Source organism: Gallus gallus, chromosome 9 (genome assembly GCF_016699485.2).
Source record: "Gallus gallus isolate bGalGal1 chromosome 9, bGalGal1.mat.broiler.GRCg7b, whole genome shotgun sequence".
Taxonomy (NCBI): Eukaryota; Metazoa; Chordata; class Aves; order Galliformes; family Phasianidae; genus Gallus; species Gallus gallus.
In genome coordinates this window covers 22,872,166-22,893,368 of record NC_052540.1, presented here as the reverse complement: position 1 = coordinate 22,893,368, position 21,203 = coordinate 22,872,166, and the positions used below count along the sequence as shown (strand labels likewise).

The 21,203-nt window shown below is 43.1% G+C and overlaps 1 protein-coding gene across 18 annotated transcripts in view; it reads right to left on the bottom strand.

Annotated features, from left to right (window-relative positions):
* Nucleotides 1-603: 603 nt before the first annotated feature.
* Nucleotides 604-21,203, bottom strand: part of GPR149 (G protein-coupled receptor 149) — a 79,415-nt gene continuing 58,815 nt past the window's right edge. For 12 of the 18 annotated variants that reach the window (XM_046898306.1, XM_040705459.2, XM_040705453.2 and 9 more), the window contains 3 exons: nt 20,028-20,220; nt 18,166-18,602; nt 1,509-4,042 (listed from right to left, as the gene is read on the bottom strand). In XM_046898306.1, coding sequence (XP_046754262.1) covers nt 3,470-4,042; nt 18,166-18,602; nt 20,028-20,220 — 1,203 coding nt within the window. In that variant the 3' untranslated portion in view covers nt 1,509-3,469. Of the gene's footprint in view, nt 4,043-6,239; nt 6,364-18,165; nt 18,603-20,027; nt 20,221-21,203 lie in introns of all 18 variants that reach the window. The other 6 variants (XR_006930826.1, XM_040705457.2, XM_040705456.2 and 3 more) reach the window with 6 other exon arrangements.

Here is a 21,203-nt window from a genome sequence, read left to right as displayed (position 1 = left end):
TGAGAAAAAAAAATACACATTCTAAAGGAAACGTCACAAATCCAAATATCTGCAGCAGATCCGCAGGTTGAGCTGTTGGAAGGACAGCACATCTATTCAATTAAAGATCACTTTCTAATATACAGGCCAAGATACATCTCTTAAAAAGCTCCCAGTATTTTGCCAATTACTGGGCCGTTTCAAATCCCTTTATCCACTGCTCACATTCACTTTCCATCCACTTCAGCAGCACACTATCAAGATGCAAAACACATAACAATTTCTTTATGCAGCAGCATGTTCTCAGAGAGGGCAGAACACAGCGCCCTCCTTTCACAAAGCCAAACTGAGATTCCTCCAAGTCATGATTCCCTACGGTCCAATTCCTAACCAGAGCACAAAACCTGTCAGGTGAACACCGAGGTGAGACACAGCGGGAGTGGTCCCACGCTACAGCTCTGACCCCAGGGTGTAAGCTTGCTGCTGCTCATCAGCACTGCTGCACTCAGGAGGGCTGCCTCTATGAGAAAAGATTTGTCTGGAAGGACTGAAGGTCTCTAACATTACCTTTATAAAACCAACAAAAGCATTCGGCATACAGGAATGTATGGATAATGTAGCTGATGCTTGAGACTAGAAAAACAGAATTTATTCAGCTCTGAGACATCTATATCTGCAAAATTCATGAGCGAAACATAGCAGTCAGAGCTTTGACTTGGAAATCATTATAGTGATACATACCAGGAAGTGTAATCATGTTCCAGAATATATGTATCAACCTCAAATCTATAAAGGTAAAACAATGTGTAAGTAAAACTCAATTATTACTTTTCATGAAATAGCACGATGCTGTCAGTTGCATATTCCATCATGACTAGAATAAGAAATGTACATTTCAGTACTGGGCCGTATCTCCTATTTCAAATAGCCCAATCCTTCAAGGCATTTGGGACTTGAGGCCTGGCTCTGCTTATTACATATTTACTTCTCTTGTAACTTCTCTATTAGTTTAACTTTCTTCTCAGTGCACGTGTGCCGCCGAAGGGAAACTCCAACACATTGGATACACTGCTTACCTAAGGTTATCTCAAAAATTCTTTTGAAGTTTCTTGTTTTCTACCCTTTGCATTATTCAGCAGCGCAACTCCTCAGAGCAGGGGGGAGTGCAGGGGCTGATGCAGGTCACATTTTCCGAGGGACTTTCTCAGTCAGTTGCTATGGTGTCTGAGCAGAGATGAGGGCTCTTTCAAGTCACCTTCAAACAGTCCTTGACAAACACAAATGTCAAGCTGTCACTGAAATACATTAAAAGGTCAGGCAGTATAAACAACAGAGGAGGAAGACTTTTTTTCCTTAAAAACCATTACAAAATAAGTACCTTAAAATGTAAGCCCAAATACATTTAATAAAATGATAAATGAAGACACCTTGAAATCACCAAATACAGGAACCAGGAGTCTTTTCTTAGACCAAGTTTTCTGGTGCTGTGTGAGAGGAGCTGTTATCTACTGAGTAATTACAACTTGGGCTTCCAGACACTTTAAAATGTTTAATGATGTGAGTCACTAAAATAAAATATAAAACAGTCAGACATTCGTACATGATCAGATTTACAGATTCATTATAGAAAATGTATTTCTTTTTCACCAGCAAGGCAACATTCTACAATTAGGTCAAGCTCAGGGTCAGAGCTATGCAGAATTTTAATGCCTCCAAACCTGAACACAATCTAAATGCACCCATCAGAGAACGTGACCAAACTGAGGCAGTGATGCACTGCATCCTCCCTCACAACGTCTTTCTGGATTGAGCACATCTGTTGCTATAAAGCAACTTTCTGAGCTAATCCTACAAACACAAAGCAAAGTAATACAGAGACAGCAGAACGTGTCTCCCTGCTGCATGCACATGGATATAACCTACTAATACACTTACCATTGATTGCTCTGTCTACTATAGTTTCTTGTTAAATCTGAAGTGTAACGCAGCATCACCAGGTACTAAGAGCCTTGAGGCAATCCTATGAGAACCTTTGTTTTCACCTTGGAAGAGCAGCACATGAAAAGCACATCTTGCACAGAGTGATCCATCTCCATCACAGCGGCCTGCAGTCTCTGACCCTGATTCTCCTCAGCTCTCCATCACTGTCACAGCAGCATAGCCTGTCTGATCATGGTGGCAGGCCTGATTTATGTTGGTGAGGTGAGAATGCAAATCACCTGTTCTTTACATGCCTCCATACTGAACACAAGCTGAGCTAGTTGGCCCTTTTGCTCTACCTGTTCACAATCCATAAAGGAATCCTAAATAGGGCTGTGCTTACTTTCCTGTGCATGTTCCCACTGAATGGATAACAAGGTGACTGCAGACACCTGAATTATTATGTTGTCACTCACTGAAAATTAAATCTATTAATTAAAGAAGTGGTGTAACTTTTAGTCAAACCTCTTAAAGTCCTGCTGAAGTCTACTTCTATCTGGCTGAAATGCATGACAACATCCCAGAAAATGAGCTCTCAGACAAAAAGCATTAGACTTAAGTGCTTCATTTGCTGTTTTACCCTCAGTCTGTTTGAATTTGACAAGAAGCAGTCTATTGGTGGGTTATAGTTTGATTTCAGACTTGGCTCTATGCTTCCTGTAAGGCAGCATAAGAACAGGCTCCTCCAGAGGGTGCTCCAGGGCAGGAAGCTGATCTGGGCACTCAGCCTCAAGCTGAGGTCAACAGCTAAGCTGGGTCTCTAGGTTTGGCCTCCTTGAGCAGCCCTGTCCCCTCTCCTAAGAGATCAAGGAGGCAGAAAATGGCACACTTTAGAGTAACCAGCATAAGATCAACCAACATTTGACACACTCAATGAAAGAAATGTCCAGCCATGAGAACACATTTTCACAGTGTTGGACATATAAAATGTGCAAGCTTACATTTCAGACACCCACATTCAAAGGTCTATACAATGGCCACTTACAGAGACATTACGTATCAATTACGTATGGAGCAGTAGAAAATTAAACTACGTACGTAACTTACAATCCCTAACCAAATGCATGGCTTAGTCTTAGGCTTGTGCTACATATTTTCAGTAAATGTTTCAAGTCTGGCACATCAGTAGGAGAACTGCCACAGTCATTGAAACCTGTTACATCTTCACGGGTGTAGAGCTGCTCTCTCATTTTCTGGCTTCCCACAGACCACCCAGTGCCAACAAGCAAGCGAGGGTGGCTTTTAAGACTTCATTTAGGATTCCTTTCAGAATCTTCCTCAAATAAAGAGATTGGTAAATAACTTGGATTTCATTGCACAAAGCTGCAAAGCACTGAAGCGTTTGTTTTCCCATTTTTAAATGTTAACTATTTAACAGTGTACCCAAATAAAAATCATTTATATGCTAGGAAAAAAAAACAAACCAGTTGGCATTGTATTTGTTAGGGTAACTTGAATAAAGAGGAGCAATGTCCGCTGAATCTGTTTAAATGTTTAGATTAAATGTCTTTTAATTGCTGTTGCCATCTTCTTCCCGTTTTCTGTATGCTTTATTCAACATCTGTATTTCTTCCTGATAACCACCTCTTTCCATGTGTTGCTTTTTACTATTCTGCCGGTGAGCTTCCACAGTGTCTGGAATTGTTATGTTAATATCGCTGTCGGGATTGCTGGATGGTATGAAGAGTGAGTAGGAAGCAGTTTCCCCCAAATCACATGAGACAAATCTGTTCTCCTTCCGTGAGTAGCGTAAGGATGGAGATCTTACCTGTGTGGAGGACTGGCTGATATTACTGATGATTGAAACAGTGTCCAGAGCCTCTTCATTGTCACAAATTTCCAGAACCTCTAAATGAATTTTAACACTCGTGTCAGCAAACGTATTAGGACACTCCTCTGGGTTGGGGTCATGACCAACACTTTTAGATCGATAAACTTCAATTTTCTTTGATGTGGGTGTTATTTTCTGTCCTTCAGTGCTTACCTCGTATGTAGACAAGGAGAGAGTTTTTCCTGTGGGTGCCTGAAGTGACACGGTTCCTTGAAATGCACACAGAGGAATAGCTAAGGCGCCACCTGACCGCTGCAAAGAGAAAGGATGACCATTATCTAATGCTAACTTCTGAAGCTAGAATCTATTACAAATAATCCATCATGCTTAGTTTGTTCACTTATTTTACTGTTGTAGGCTTTTCCTTGCATTACTTTAGGACGCCGGTATTTAAATTAACCATATGGTTTATTAAAGAGTATAAAAAAGTAATCATAATCATGCACTTCAGTATAAAAAGTGAAGTCTGAAGCGACTGCGACTCAGCTACAGCTCATGGACTCTTTATGGTAACAGTCTACCATTAACATTTCATTGCAGCCAGTCCACAATGAGACAACCAGCATCAGCAGGCACCTCTCTAGCCAGTAATAGCAGTGACCTCCACAAGTGTCTTCACTTAATTTCTGCTTAATTCCAACTGGATACTGATCTCCTGAGGCTCCATTCAGCCAGCAAAGGAGAGAAACGACAGCAGAGAACTTTACAAGAACTGGACCCCACGCTGACAGCACCTGTCTCCTTGGGCACTTATCTAAATTGGGAGCCACCTAGCAACTGAGCTAAAATTCCTGGAACAGCTTTACAGACACCATTCTAGATTTTTTAATATATACATTTTTATTATTTTTGTGATGGAAATAAATAATAGTATCAGTAGGAAATCTATAGCAAGAGTTTACAATGCCACTGTGGTGGTGGTCAGAGGGCCCATCCAGGGTCTCAGTCCCTCCCACGTTTCACACAAGTCCTGGACACCAACATGGATTTCTCTCTAGTACAAAGCTGAGTTTATCAGCAGAGAAGTTCTCATATACTTGAAGGCATAGAGATAAAATTCAGTTACAGCTCTGTAGTCCTAAAGGTCATCCTCGAACAAAGAATTCTTAGCAGTTTCAATGAAAGAAATGTTTCAAGAGGCCATAAATAAATGAAGGCCTTACACAAAGAAATCACCGTGTGTGCCTGCCTTGCTCCTGTGCGGACTGTGGTTGCTCATTCAGAGGCAAGTTGTTATGTGTTCCCCTTCACAGTGCTGCAGGACAGATCCTGCCTCTCTTCCTCACCTTACAGACTGGTGTTTTTAGCTGTGGAGGTCAGCCATTCAGTGACTCGTGTTGGAGAGAACGAACGTAAAGACTCATCCTCACCTACTCTGCTACAGTTGGACACTGACTGCTTACTGAGAAGTGCAGGGATCTGCATCCAAAAACAACTTCTTATTCACTAAAAAAAATACTATTAAAACGAACCTCAGCTTTTCCAAAGGCATATTCCTCGGCAGGCAGTGGAAGCACTGGTCTGGGACAGGGAAGATCACACGGAAGGGCGGCACTGGTCAGATGGAAACATACAACAGAGAGACTGCTGAAACTGGGAGAAGCGGCAGAACGCAGCTCCACTCCCACCCAGGAGTGTGCACTGAGGGCACTGAAAAGCTGCCAGCCAGCAAGGTGATTCACCCTGATCTCTACACCTCTGCGCTGCTGTTGCTATGCTGCTTTCAGGGCTCCTTTTGTTAAATCTACGTCAGGTATCCCCAGATCACACTGCTATGTGAAGTGCAAGTGTACTCTGCCGGTGCTGCAGTTCCCCCTCCAGCTGCAGTGCTTCTCTGCTGCCTCGAGGGACACATTACAGACCAAACCTCCTCCTCCTGTCCTTCCTCTCTGTGCAGACACACGCAGGGACCCTCCTCGGCAGCACAGACCTTTCTGGAAGATTTGGGAATACAAAATAATAGTACAGCAGTCACAGGATAAAGTGAAAAAATAGCAAAGCATGACATGGGTGGAGCAACCAGAGGAAGACAAATGGTTGATTTATCAGGATGTGGAAGTCTGAAGCACTGAAGAGTTTGGATAGCACTCATAGCTCTTCCTGTACAGTGCAAAGGAGGGCTGAGATGAGACAGAGACAGCTGCCTAGGGGAGCAGGGAGGTCTCTTTGTCTGTGGATGCTGGGACAGATCTACAGGAGTGAGGAGTGCTTAGGCACTGAACAGAGCCCTTCCACTTGAACCAGTCCTGTTTAATGCTTCCTTTCCAGTAATACTGAGAAAGTCAGTAGAAAGAGAGATGTTTCAGGTACTGGAAAGGTGAAATCCTTCTTAGGGAGCTGGGAAAGGCAATTACTTGCTTAGTATTAAAGGCAATGCTGTGATGAGACTTCCACAGAACAAGGCAGAACTTACAACCACACAGCTCAATCAAGGGACACATTACCTCACCTTCACTAAAGAGCATGAGAAGGAAAATAGGTTTCATAGCGTGGAAAAATCTTGCCAGACTGTGACTTAACATGGTCCTTCGACAAAGGAATCTGGCTGACAAAATGCTAGCAGCTGGGTCGCCCTGCTGGGAGGAAATCAAAGTTGTATTAGTCTCCTCAACACATCTGTCAGAAAGAGATGGTCCTCAAGCATTCTTCCCATGTGCAGTTATGGAGAAAGTGGCTGCACTGTGCACAGAGGCAGCAAAGAACCCACACACAACTGTCAGATCCGGCATCTCACTGCTAGCTCCCAGTCGCTGGTGGGGTAGCGGGGCTCCTGGAGAGCAGCTCTGTTGGGGGCAGGCACCAGCAGCCCTTGTTTTAAAGCAAGGAATAGAGCACCTTTTCAGAAGCACAGTTAGGTGCTGGCACTTATATCTTCTGTAGTATCAGAATTACTCCTCCAGGAAATATGTGAGCAAAACTACTTTCTTTTCTGTTTTCTCTCAAGGAAGCCCTAGTCCACTCATCTTCCACCCCAGATGCCTTACTAATGCCAGTAGAGGACAGAGCAGCAAATTCAGATCTGGACAAGACCAAGTGTGCAAAGCCCACTAAGTGTTCTGAGCAGTGCGCGTGGAGGTACAGGTTCAGTTTCTTTGATAGTGCAACACACCAAGCCTGGACATAATAATTTGGTAACAGACACTTAAAATGGTGTCTCCCTTGGATACTGAGATACTGCTGGGTATAAGCCCTGTAGCTCTGCTTCCAGCCCGCCTAGCTTCAGCAATCAACACTGGAACTCCTTGCAGGGTCAGTTAAGCGTGTCTGCATTTCTGGTAGTTAATCAAGCTCAGAGTTTGAAGAACTGTCTAAAAAAGCACTTACATTATGCAGAAAGACATGAAAAGAATATGAAAAAATAGGTTAAATAAGAACTGATTACTTTGGTGCAAGGTTACATTCTGCTTTATAAAACACTACAGAGTTGTCAGTGAATGTCAGGATGGAGGATCTGTCAGAGGGACCTGGAGGACAACGAACAACCCTCACTTGCTGCAGTGGGCACTCTGGTTCTGGAGAATAAGACGTCTTCAAATGACAGTAGATTTAATGGCTCTTTCTCTGTCTGTCTTCTGTTGAGAAATCGATATTTACTTTTTGAAGTGAGGCAGACATACCCAGTCTTATGTGCCATGTCCTGTCACCAGCCAGGAAGCCCAGAAACTACACATTTTCAACTAGGAAAATTCCAGTAGAAATATTAGCCAATTACAGACACCTTTAACTAGTTCTACAATTAAAAGTATGCAGAAAATTAAGCCCATTCTGGTTCCTAGATCTACTTAAAGATACTTGTTCTTTACATGCACATAGGCATACATACACAGAAGTACTTACTTATTGTCCATACATATATGTATAGAATTCACATATCTTTTTACAATTCATGTCTTCATTTCTGGTAGTTCTGAAGGGTTCCAAGTTGGAAATGCTCATATGTTTCAATTTAAAAAATCATGCCATTCCCCAACCAAAACACTCTGCAAGCCAAAACTGCCATCTCTATGCTGAAGCTGGCTTTAATTGAATCTCTTCGGATTTGCCCGGTCTCATGAAAGTTACAAACTAGCACTAAACCCGAGCTCTCCCTCTGGAGGATTGTTTTCTGCAGGTTTGCATCACAGAAACACCAAGTTGGTAATTTGTGAGATTGTTTACTCTATTTCCCATGCATTTCAGTGCTCAGGGGCGCTGCAGGATCTCTGAGGCTGTGGTGCTCACCCTGAGCTCCCTGCCAACAGGAGCTGCCCTGCCTGGTGTTGCTCTGTGTGCAGAGTTCACTCCCATTGACTCTCGTTGCAGGGCACACTCCTGTGCTGCTCCTGCTGGAGGTGGCCGCGGGCTGTTCTGTCTGCTGGAATCTGGGGCAGAGCTCTTGCTGGAGGACTACGTGTACCAGCACATGCATTTTTTAGCAAGCCGAGACAAAAAATTACAATGAAGTAAATCACAACTGTACTTGTTCCTTAAGGAGTGCTGATGCATTCTGAACAGAGAAATCTCTACATAATTGATAAAGCAAATGCCTTCATTATTAAATTAAATCATCCACCTCCCAGATTTCACAGAAGAGAGAAAACAGTTGTTGCTATGAGGCAAACCTTCAGCAGCATCACTGCGGTTTCAGGCTGGGCTCTCCTCCCCCATTCCAGCTGATTCCAGCAGGTCCAGGTGAGCACACTCTGACAAAGGGGAGGTTTCAGCCCATGCACGGACAGAACCACACCTTGCAGCTGCTGGCCCAGGCAGGGCAGTGAGAAAGGGCCCACAAGAGTCACCAGGGTTACAGCTTTCACGTGGCCCTACTGGGCTACTTATAGAGTCCAGAAGATCAACAGTCTTCTCTGAAGAGAAAGTAACTTTTTTGAGAAGGAAGGAAAGGGGAAGGTAACTTTAATACAATCTATCACTGTATTTCTCCTGGCAAACCAGTAGAACAGAAAACAAAATGCCCTTTTCTATCTGGCGTGCCAAAAACTGGTTATACTTATGTGAAAAATTAATGAAGGCGTATTAAGCTCAAAGTACACTTCAGGAAAATTTTTCTTTAATCATTTGCCAAAGCAAAGCCTCATAGTACGTGCTGGTGAGCACCTCCTGGAGGTGTATGGTACCCCCACTGCCTCCCTTAGTGTCTGCAGGACTTACCAGCAATTTGCAGAGCTGGGCACTTACAGAAATGTTGAAGTATGACTGTCATCAACTTTGAATATTAATTGGGGGAAGAAAGGAAGTGTGTTAACAACCTGAAATTCCAACATGATCCAAGGGAAGCAGCACATCTGGAGGACACTCCAGTGCACCTAAGATAGGAGCTCTCCTCTCTGACTATGTGAAAAGGATGCATCCTCAAAACAGACACCCAAGATTTGCTGTAGCTGCCCAGACCTGGCTGCCCAGTGCTACCTGAGGTGCCTCAGAGGATCTGAGATGTCCTCAGAAAACTGCCAAGTGTAACACAGGACTGGAGGGAGAGCTGCAACCTGCTGAGGCAGCCAGTGCAGCACACTGCAGTTAGCACACTCCTGCAGCCTCTCAGCTGCTTCAGTCAACTCCAGCACAAGTTAGTTGGTAGACACGCTCATCATTCCATTAGTAACAGGCACCAGAGTACTAAGACAGGTGTAACATGAACATCAGAGGGAGGCAGAGCTTGTCCGTGCACATCTATCCCTGGGAAAGGCGGGAGAGCTCTGAAGTGAGCTCACAGAACAGGGAACATCCCCCGTGCTGCTGAGCAGTGCGGTGCAGGGCCAGGAGCAGGAGGCACGTTTTGCTGTGCCTGGTCCAACACCACTTCCATGGGACCACGCTGCCTTCCAAACAGAAATATCAGTACTCCGAATAAAGCTCTAATGAATTTGCATTCCTAATAACTTTGATGGAATATGGATTGTAGCTAAAAAAGTTTAATTTCAGAACGTTTCCAGTAGAGATTCCATCATTTCCTTTCAGAGACAATGTATTTTCTGTTTATTTCAAAACAGAGGCTTAGTCTTCCTCTTTCCAAAATTAATTACTACAATGATTTGCCCTTTAAGAGGCTGTCTGCAGTAAATTTAGACCCAACACAGGGTATGACAAGAATAGACAAGGTCAACTTGGATGATCTGAAAGCCTGGATTTGTTATTGGTCTGCCCCATCTGGACAAGCCTTGGACCCAAACACAGCAGAGGCACCCAACGTAGGAATACCAGCACTGAGGTGTCACAACTTCTGCACTCAGTTGCCTGTGCCTGAAGCAAACGAGCTCAAGACAGCCCTTCAATATTGCACTTTGTATGGGAGATGATACACTCACATTAATTCCCATTTTTGTAGCAGCTGCAAAACCAAACCCTGCCCTTTTCTCCACTCGGGGTGAAGTTTATTTCGTTTATGTACTGCCACCCTTACAAAAAGTTCTGAGGTTGTTTGCAAGCACAAGTCTAAGGGCCCTTCTGCAGAGCAGCAGGCACTGTAAAGTTAACCTGAATGGGGTTTATGCTTTCTAGGAAAATACAGTGATCAACAAATTTGTTGAAGAAAAGCACAAGCCCTTAACAAATGGAGAACATGCTAGCCTAGAATGTACTGGCTTTACTGGAACAGCTTCTGTTACTCCTACTCCATTAGGTGGCATTAGACTCAAGATACAAGGATCCTTTGAGGAGAGAGCACTGGTACCAGCCAGTGGCAGCTTTTTGCAGCAGTTAGAAGATGGAGAAATGCTACCCTGATTCTAACCACTACTTGAAGAGACAGGATGAGAACATCACCATAAATGAGCATAGATACAGTTGTATGGCTGGTGAGAAGCAAATATAATCTTCAAGTCCATGCATTGTTTACTGGAATGTTTACAGCCTACTTGGAGCAAGACAGACCCGTATATTTATCACTGCTAAAAAAATCTCAAACTCCAGACATAAAGAGACACAGCACCAACTCTTTCTAAGTGAAATTATGTACACAGACTTCCCTGTTATCTTTGCAGGCAACATAAATACATGCTATGCATAGAGTCTTTTGAAAGAGTTTGCTTGAGGCAAACCACAAATGAGGTAATCAAGTCAAAGGAAGAAAAAAATCAGCCTATGAAAGGCTGCAAGTCTGGCAGATTTCTACTGCCTGGAGGCTCCTAACCAGAGGCAAAAACATACATGGCATATTTATAGACAGTGTCTTTAGGAAAGGGGGATACACTGCTATTTTATGAGATGTTAAAGGTATCCTTCAACAATGCAGCTGAGACAGAGTTGGAAATGACAAGCACCGTTTTTTGCCTCCCTCTCAATTACAGCTGGCCTATATAGGTATTGAATAAAAACCACTGCCACATTCTCCTTTCAGGCCATTTTCCTTCCAAAGAAATCACCGATGGAGTCAAACTTTACTCCCAGAACTGAAAGCGAGCGGACAACCAGCTACAGCATTTTCCATGACAGTACCATCTTCCAAGCAGCACACAGCTTCAACAGAAAATCAAAGGCATCACAAGTATTTTCTGGCACTCTACTGTCCAAAAATCTAAATCAAAGTGATCAATACCTTTTTCACTGCTTCTTTCTGGTCTGAAAATAACAGGACAAAAAATTCTGCTTTCAAACTGTGAATTAAAATGGGCAGCCTTCTGCAAGATACTTGCTCAGAGAATGAAAAAAATGTCATCTGATGCAGCACTTCTCATCCCTTGTTTCCCTTAATCATCTCAGGCAAGTTGAGTGGTGCTGGCCAGCTGCTGTGCCTTTCCCTGCAGCCAGCACTAAAACATATTCAGCCCCATTAAGAGTTACTTTCCTATGAAGTACTGGAGTGGCTGTTGGCATTGGACGTCTGCAATACCAGCAGCTCTTGTAATCACAGCTTTGTGAAGACTGTGACAAAGTCCTGCCAGTTATAATGGAGTATTTTCCAAACTAAAAGCTGTAAGGCTTGCACCTGGGGGCTGTTCCAAAGCATCCATTAACCACCTCTGCTACTTACAAACTTTGGTAACACGTGTCAGGCTTTTTTTGTCTATTTTGATGATGTTTGAATAATTAAAGGATCTATCAGACCTGCTTCTGACTTCCCCACTTTCAAAGCTAAGCAGGGTTGCTGCCTGGGTTAATGTCCCCTGGTCCTGCTCCCCTCACCAGCAGCCTGCTCCTCTCACCCTATGTCCACAGCTGGGCTGGAAGTGATCACCGTGGCTGCAGCCACTGTAGAGCTGGACGTAACCAGAAAATCTTCATGCTTTTACCTCCCTGTGGGAATCAGGTAACTACTTTAAATCTGCAAAGATAAAGTCCCTCACAAAGACTCACTGCTTGTGCTATTTTGAACCACAGAGTCCTCAATACTGGCCAATTCCTACTTGGCTGAAACTAATTACCTTTTAGCTGATCAAGTTTTAGCCAAGCACATAGGCTCGCACACATTAATGCTTGAACACAGCGCAGCTGAATGGTTCAGTCCCGCTACACCACAAGCCACTCTGCAGCTGTACCTGTACCAAGCTGATAGAGCAGCACCTCAAGCTCTGTGCTCAGCTCACTCTTCAGTAGAGATGCACTCCTTGTCTGGGCCATTACCTACACCTAGTAGCACAAGCTGCCTTCAAATATGATGGAAATCATGCCAGAGTTCAGTAAGATTTCAGCAAGTCTGTCACTGCCCAGCTTTTTGGAGTTTTGAGCAGTGGCCTGTACACTGGGCTAATCCACCCAACATGCAATGCCTACTTCGGGGCACAGAGGAATAGGAAATTTAAGGATTAACATTTCTTCAGTACCTGAGGGAACACCACATGTAACCATCATATGATGATTACAACCATCTAACGCCTCTGAAAATCTCCTGCTATAGACACAGAGCTGGCAGGAAACGTATAAGATGGCTCTCTAGGACAGAAAAGTAAGGGCAGATATCTCCAGAGCACTGCGTGTGGTTCAGCCTCTTGACTTCCATTAGCGATAATAGGGAAAACCCAGCTATGTCCTACCCTGACAATGCAGCCCAAGAGGATTTTTTTGCCTATAAACACTGTGATTTACTGCACAGCGCTGCACGCAGTATTCCCACCTCTGCCTTCATTTTGTCAGCACAGTCATTGCCATGTGCTAGCTCTGCAGCAAGACAAGATTTATGGAGACTTTCCTTTTGCGCTCACCTTTCCCACGTTGCTACAAAGGCAAAATGACAGCTTTTAGGGGAAAGGGCTGAGTAAATTTACAAGTAAGTATTACAGAAAGGAAGAAAAAAACGGACAACACAGCAGGAAAGAGCTCGAGGGAAGAAGTGAGAAAAGGAAATAGGTGACATTCAACTCTTCAAGTATCGACATGCAAGAAGACTTGTCTATCATCCAAAGTCATCTAATATTTAAGTCAGCATTACAGAAACATGCCCTCATTGCAGGTTGAGGTTACAGTCTTTATAGGTCCCTCCCAACTCAAGGAACCTGTTCCATTCCATTCCATTCCATTCCATTCACTTTCTATTCTATTCAAGCACTTTACATGTATTATGCCATGCTACTCCTTCCACATACTTCTCAGTAACAGGGACCCATGCTCTCATGTCCCCCTCCAGCTGCCCTCAGGTTTTGTTCTGTTGAAATGAAGGTCCTGCTGCATGCTCAGAGAGCAGTACTTCTACAGCAGAGCAACATATCAGCCTCTGGCTATGAAAACAAAAGAAATCTGGAAGAAAGGCCAAACACAAGCCAAGGAAACTGCTGCATTTCTTTAAAACTGTGATACACTATGGATAAAAACCTTTATAGAAGGAGCTTAAAGATGGATTTCATGTAGTATCAGAGGTGAGCGGCTGCTTCCTCCTCTTTCATTCTAGCCACCTGTCATTCATGTTCTCAGGTATTTGTGTTAGGAGTGTGGCAGCTCCTAACACAAATACTTCACAAGAACTAAAATAAAGGGGAGTTTATAAACTAAAAGCACATCAGTGAACTCTATGAGGAATGTATTTTTCCCTGCAACTACACTAGATTCTGTTAAATTTGCTGGTACTTACTGTTATCGATTTTTAAAGGCTTTCAAACCAGGTAGTAGAATAGAAATGATACAGAATTTTTGTGTGAGAAAAATGCATTCTCATTTCCTGTAAGACAAATCACCATCCTTTTTCAACAAGTATGTGCAAAGGGACTGAGGTTATGTATCCTGGGCTGTATCACAAGAAGTGTGGCCAGCAGGGTGACAGAGGTGATCCTGCCCTCTGCTCCGTGCTGTGAAACCTCACGTGTGCTACTGCATCCAGATGTGGAGTCCTCAGCAAAGGAGAGATACAGACCTGTTGGAGCGCATCCAGAGGAGGGCCACAGAAATGATCCCAGGGATAGAACACCTCTGCTAAGAGGTCAGGCTGAGAGCTGGGGCTGTGCAGTCTGGAGAGGAGAAGGCTCTGGGGAGACCTGAGAGCAGCCTGTCAGTACCTAAAGTGGCTGTAAGACAAAGGGGACAGACTCTTCAGCAGGGTCTGCTGTGACGGGGCAAGGGGAAATAGTTCCAAACTAAAGGAGAGATTCAGATTGGATATAAAGAAGTTTTTTTTACAGCAATAGCGGTGAGGCACTGGCACAGATTTCCCAGAGAGGTGGTGGATACTCTGTCCTTAGAGACACTCACAGTCAGGCTGTACAGGGCTCTGAGCACCTGACAGAGCTGCTGGTGTCTTTGTTCATTGCAGGGAAGTTGAACTAGATGAACTTTGAAGTTCCTTTCCAATTTAAACAATTCTATGATTTTACGATTATATATTTTTCTCACTAAGTTCTCAAGCTGACTATCTGTACCCTCTGCTATGTGGAAATTCAGCATGTAAGAACACAGTTACCACACCACTTGCAGCTATACAGAAAATTGATCTGTAATTGCTATTCTTCCTCCTACTCCAAGTTATTACAAGTTCTGCTTATTGAACAGAAAGCTGGAAGTACTCTAATAAGAACATCTATACTTATTTCTATCATCAAGCATTTATAGTCTGAAACTACTGAAGATGAGGGACTTTCATCCTGTTTACGATAATCATCCATTTCCTGGTAAGGTATGCTACCTTCTCCCAGTTGGCATGCTTAATTGGCAAAGTAAGCAGAAGTACATGACCAATAAATGCCAGAGAAAGACTCCGTCTTTAACACGGTGAATAATGGTGAGATAAGGAGACACTGACTTTTCTTAGATACTTAGGGACTACCAGGCAGGCTGAACAAAACGGAAGGCTTCTGCCTAATTTAATGTTTGGCTCAAATTGATCTTTCACTCAACATATATCTGAGAAGTGCATTAAAGTTGTTTTTAGAAGGTTTGCAGGAATTTGTTACACTGCCCTTTTTCACCAGCAAAGCAAATGTCAGCACTGTGACACTCTGGAAGCTCGTGCTGAATGTCAGAAAGAAAGAGATCTGTAACTTAGAAGCCTTGAACTTTTAGGCCATAGGAACTTTAATGCCTGGCAACTGCACACTGGGTTATAACTTGGAAAATGTCAGAAAAGGATGAATTAGGACTCCTTGTAATGCAAGTACTCAAGAAGTCTGTCCAAAAGTGACATATAAAGCCCCGGGGCAAATACAGCCAGCCACATGCAGTCATTGCTAACTGCTTCCCAACAAGATGCTTGTACCTGTTCTAAGCAAAGTCTAGCAATTTGAAATGGCAGCCATGGGAGACGGGAAAAGGAAACCTGTCTGGAAACTACAGCAAGGAGAGTCAAAGGGAGATAATGGCACACAGCAGGGTAGCAAGAACTAGTAGATTAAAAACTGGTTCAGTCATCATTTACTTTTGCCCACAAACAGTAGTACATCACTGCACACTGCAAGGGAGTGAACATTTGATTTTTCATGAAAGGGACGATCAACTGAATCTGAAATATCAAACAAATTCCTACTTTGGCTCAATTTATAAAGTTGTGTTTATTGGAAGGAGAGGGGATACTGCTATTTAGGCATGAAATACATCTTATACATCTTATCTATGGATGCCCAAGGGTCCAAGCAAGCTGATCTAGCTTTCAGGTCTGCCCTGCTTGGAGCAGGAGCTGGATTAATTAACTTCCCTTCCAGTTTAAAGCCTTCTGCAGCTCCTGTCCTGTGGGCTTCATGCAGGATCCAACCTCTTTCACACTGAGTGTAATGCCAAGCATCTACTGACTGGCACAGAGCACAGCAGAACCCTCAGAGCTTAGCTAACATCTGGTGGGGCAGCCTGGCTTTGGTTTCTGGCTTCTGGCTTTGGCTTCTAGTTTCCTGCCTCTTGCTCTGCTTTAGTGGGGAAGGTTTGAGGTAGCAGGTATCACAAGTCAAATAAGCAGTGAGAGACTGCATCCACTGAGGAGTTCACTGAATTGACATGTTAGAAAGATTATCAGAAGCTCCAGTTTTGCAGGAAAGGCAACAAAACCACGAGTTTCACCTAGCTCATCAGCACTGCCTCCAGAAGATGTGGTTCTCTTAAACCGTAATAGTAATAAAATATTTTTTAAATATTTTAACACCCTCCATTTTCATCCTTGGACATGTGTTTTCTGGCTGCTCACACATTATGAATTGAAAGCTGATCCTGACTCCTTTTACATTCCACCTAGAGAAACTCCCAAAGAGTAGGCAGAACTGACTCTTCAGGAGTCTTAGCCAATTTACAGCAACAGTACAAAACTGTGACTGTCACATATAAAACATTAAAATGATGTACTTATATGCACACAGAACCACACTGGTTTACTGAGAGAATGGGTATACATCTACGCTGCCAGAAGATCAGTATGTACATTTATAATGCAGACCAAAATTTTGAACTGGAGCATAAACACCATTGCCTACAGAAGGTGCTCACAGCAGATGCAGATAACACAATACACCATTACCCTTTTACAGTCCTTAGAGAACCCTGAGGTACTTTCTAGAGCCCAAGTATGTGAAGAGAGGAGCATGTAAACTCCACAGGGACAAGCAGCTGCTGCACATTTCTATTTCTACTACAAATGTCAGACTGCAGGCTCACTTGGCACCTCATGCCCATGTTTGGCCTTTGGTTGGTAACATCAGATTTTTAGGAGACAAAAAACCTCACACTCACTGCCAGTCTAACAGACTGCTGACAAGGGAACTGCAAACAATCTTTATCTTCTTAAATTAAGAGTTTAAATATTTTTCAACATTCAGCCTGTAATAACTGTTGTGACATTTTTGCTTTTAAACAAATACTTATAATAGAAAACAAAACTTGGCAGTTCTCCTCTAAGTCTGTGTTCTTACATGAGATAATAGCTGTCCTTTTACTGGATCCAGTTTCAGCCTGTCATTCCACAAATGGCAGTTCTGGGTACTTCTCTCTCCCAACTCTTTACTGTTGAACCCAACTCAGAAGTTGAAGCAGAGACTCTCAGCATGGGCAGAACAAAAGTGCCTCCAACCTGAGGAAATCCCTGATCCTGCTGTTGCTGATAGGGGACATCAGCCTGGCAAGGATAGGATTCCTTGAATGAGGACTCTGCACTTGGAACAAACAGTGGCTATGCAATCTGATCACTGAGAGCAAACCCCAGCTTCTGTGGTAATGGAGGTACATTTAACAAGATACATCTACAGGTGGAAGAGTCACATAGCAAGGAGCTCTGTATTAGTTGAAGATGATATGTCCTCAAAAACTATGGGTTTTGATATTTCTCTCAAGCTTTGAAAAGCTCTTTCAGATTCTATACGCAGACAGCAAATACAACGGAGCAGAATCACTTCCCCTGTGCAAAGAACTACAGCTGTGTTCATAGATATTTTTAAGAAACCATTAAATTGAAGTACTGACATGTTAGGACTCCACCTTCAATCCCTTCTCTCACAGAGCTAAAAGATTACTCAGAATTTCTTCTTCCTGGTAATTGTCTGGAATCTTAAGGAAATGGATGAAAAATTACTAGGAGTCCTCATGATTTGACTGAAACCTGCATTTGTCTGTAGTTCCACCACTCGGGTTTGTTTTTTCAGTTCTCCCTTTTTCCCTACACAGAACATAGGTACGACTGAAATGTCACCAGGTACTTGGAAATACTCTTAAAAATGTAAGCTTTTGGAATCATTTGGAGAGAAAAATCCTATTCATTAAGATGAATTAACATAAGTCATACTGAATTTTTGCCATATACAGATTATGCTGGTATATGCAAGGTAATAATTAAAAATCTGTGATTAAGGAGACAAATGAGGGAGCAGCGCTTGACCAGAATCTGCAATAGGTGTGAAGTTACTAAAATATACAACAGTGAGGTTTGTTTTACTGAAAATAAATATGCTATCAACAGAACTAACAGAAACTTCAGTGAGCAAAAATTATGCCTTATAGTACTGTAACTCTCATTACCAGAAAGAAATAAGGGCAAATATCCACTTTACCTGTCGAGGGGTCCTCTCTGATTTACTCCTGCACCACTCCCAGTCTGTGAGCTCTGGCTTATGGCCCTCTTCGTGCGACAGCCTCCTCTCGGGTCCCTCCACGGTCCTGCCGAGGCCCGAGGCCGCCTCCCCGCGCACCCCCGCGGCGCTGGGCCTGGCGCTGTCTGTGGTGCTGAACCCCGCGGGACCGGGCCTGGCGCTGTCCGTGGCGCTGAGCCCCGCCGGGCCTGGCCGGGCGCTATCCGTGGTGCTGAGTTCCGCCAACGCCGCGCCGCCGCCACCTCCCCTCGGCGGCTCGTACGGTTTCTCGCAAACCAGCAGGTTGTGGCACGATGTGGATTTACCATCGCCATCGTGGTGGTGGCTCTCGGGGGATATTCGGTAGATTCCATAACCATGCTGGAAGGAAAGGTTGAATTCGAAACCTCTGTGCTTGGCTGAACAAAAAGGAAAGAAATGTTGTATTAGGAAGAGTCAAAGCCAAGAAGAAAAATGAGATTACACACGCAATGGAACTTACATTCTAAAATATGAAATACAAATTTAGTTACTGCTATGCATAAAAAGAAAGAATTGTTCAGAAACGATGTCTCAGATAGTGCTGCCTTCTCAATGAACTCAGAAATGCTGCTTTTCAAAGTTCAGGGATTTCAAGAAACTGCTAGGTTGCCTGCCATTCTCATGGTGTATCATGTCTTATGGATTACACACAAGAAAGTACCTGAATTTTGTAATACCCTTTTTTTTCCCCCCAGAGCCTGTTCCAGCCACAGTCCTGAAGGTGAAAAATTGTACAAAATGATGAAACATTTCTGAGTACTGAAAATCAACATTCAGTGCAAATACTCCTCTAAGATTACTTGAAGAGTTGTATTTTCATTTGTAATTCAAAATACAACCTCTCTGCAAATACACATGAACACCGGAGATTTATTTCACAAATAACTGTGAGCAGAAAATTTATAGGAAAGCATAATGCAAAATTTGAGCCATAAATATCACAATGTCACCCACATTTACAGAAACCTAAATGTGTTTTTCTCTAGAGGTAAGTTCACAGAGTGACAGTTGCATTTCTCTGTTTACTGCTTCTCTGAGTGTTACCACATGACCAAGTTCATTACAAAAAGGACAAAAGTCATGTAGCATGTAAAGAGACAGGCTGCGGCACAGAGAGCACATTCCCCTGCAGCTGGTTTTACCTGGAGGCACAGGAAAAAACAGGCCTTCAGAAAATTCTAAAGAGGTTATCAAGTAAAGGCCTGGTATTCTCGCTTACCTTCAGGTAATCTTTATAAACATGCAAAAAACATGAAATTTTTGAGGGCAAAGCTGTGTAGTATGTCGTCAGCTCTGAACTGACTCCATGAATGTACAGGGATAATGACCCTCCTTGTCCTTCGTGGTTTGCTTTCTTGTGTCACTATGATTTCTATTTGCTAGCTATAGGGCAGGTGTAGAAACAATAGCTGTTCCCCTTTTTACAATCTCCTTACAATTAACATGTTACTTTTTCCCCATGCCACATTTAGCATGGTCCATGTATTTCACCAGTACAAGCTAGATTATGGCAGATACATCTTGGAGAGGAGAGGGAAACTAGGATTCAGAGTCCGCTAGCTCTGTTGAAAGCTCTGTCAGCAACTTGGGTAACTCACCAAGCTTCTATGCCTCACTATCCATTAGTACCAGTCAGCTTACTGTTCTCCAGCTATCTTGCAAGAATGCTGTGAATCGCTTATGCTGCTCCAAATAATGTTTATGTAATTCAGGTACTTCAGGTAAATGATTTCAAGGAATATCAAGAACTGTTACTAACTTCCTAACCACGTTCCAGCTGTATGTCAGCCTCCCAGCCTTACTTTTGAGTTCTTCTGAAGACACAGCATATGAATTCCTCCTGCAGTTTATGATGCAGCCACACGGCAGGTGGATCCAGTGCTCTGACAGGACAAATACTGGGGTGACGGTGGCAGCTAGCAATGTCAGCAGGAAGCTAAGTGTCTCAAATGAAAAGCTTTGATAGCCAGTGATGTGCTGGACAATCATTTGTATCTGAAAAGCAGAACATTTTGAAATTTAAATTGCTTTAGGCACATGATATACTTCCACGAATAAACAGAACATGAATGTGACACAAGTAAAAGCTAAAAGTTTTCACATATGTTTGTATGTTCAGCTTAACAACTTTTTTTTGTAAAAGACAGCTGAGAAAACATACTGTCAAAGATTCTCCTCCTCATTCTCAATTTCCTACAAATCTCTTAAGCTAAACATTAAATACACATGCCTGAGTACTATTAATACAGGCAACTCACAGTCCAAGCATCTTAGCAGAGACTGCTAGCTCAATCTCTCCTGCTTGGAGAGTACTGAGGAACTCCACCTCCTGATGGGAAACAGCACTTTGTACCACCCAGGACTGTGCAGCAGATGCTCTGTGATGCTCTCTTTCAGCTGAGAGAAGCTTAGATGCTGTGTATATACATACTCCAGCCTCAGAGATAACCCAAACCCACATCCCATAGTCTCAACCTCCTCCTTCCTAATTATTAATGAATATATCTGTTTCCAAATACACCAGTGCATGCACATGAAAAACCACCTGCCCTACCTCATGTACTCTTTTAATAGAGATTAAAAAGATGCATACAAATCTCATTTTTCTAAAAAACTCTTATTTTTCAGCCAGTTTGGCAAAGGACATGACTCACTGCTATGAGGAGGGGCATAAAAGCTAGCTTACTAGTATTCACAGACCCCATAATGCTGAAAAAATGCATGTCAGGCAACTGGAAACACAAAAAGGTGAACCTTATTCATCTCTATGCTCAGGTGATACAAATGATGTGATGATAGAGTAGCATTCTGACCAATCAGTCTCTGTCAAACCTGCTGAAAAACAGTTTAATTCATGTAAAGTGGTGCAGACATGTTCAAAAGGACTTCTGCTGACACAGTGTACACTATAAGGAATAACTGCAACAGCTACTGTTCATCTATTTCAATTCATGGCACATCAACTCCTGACCCATTTA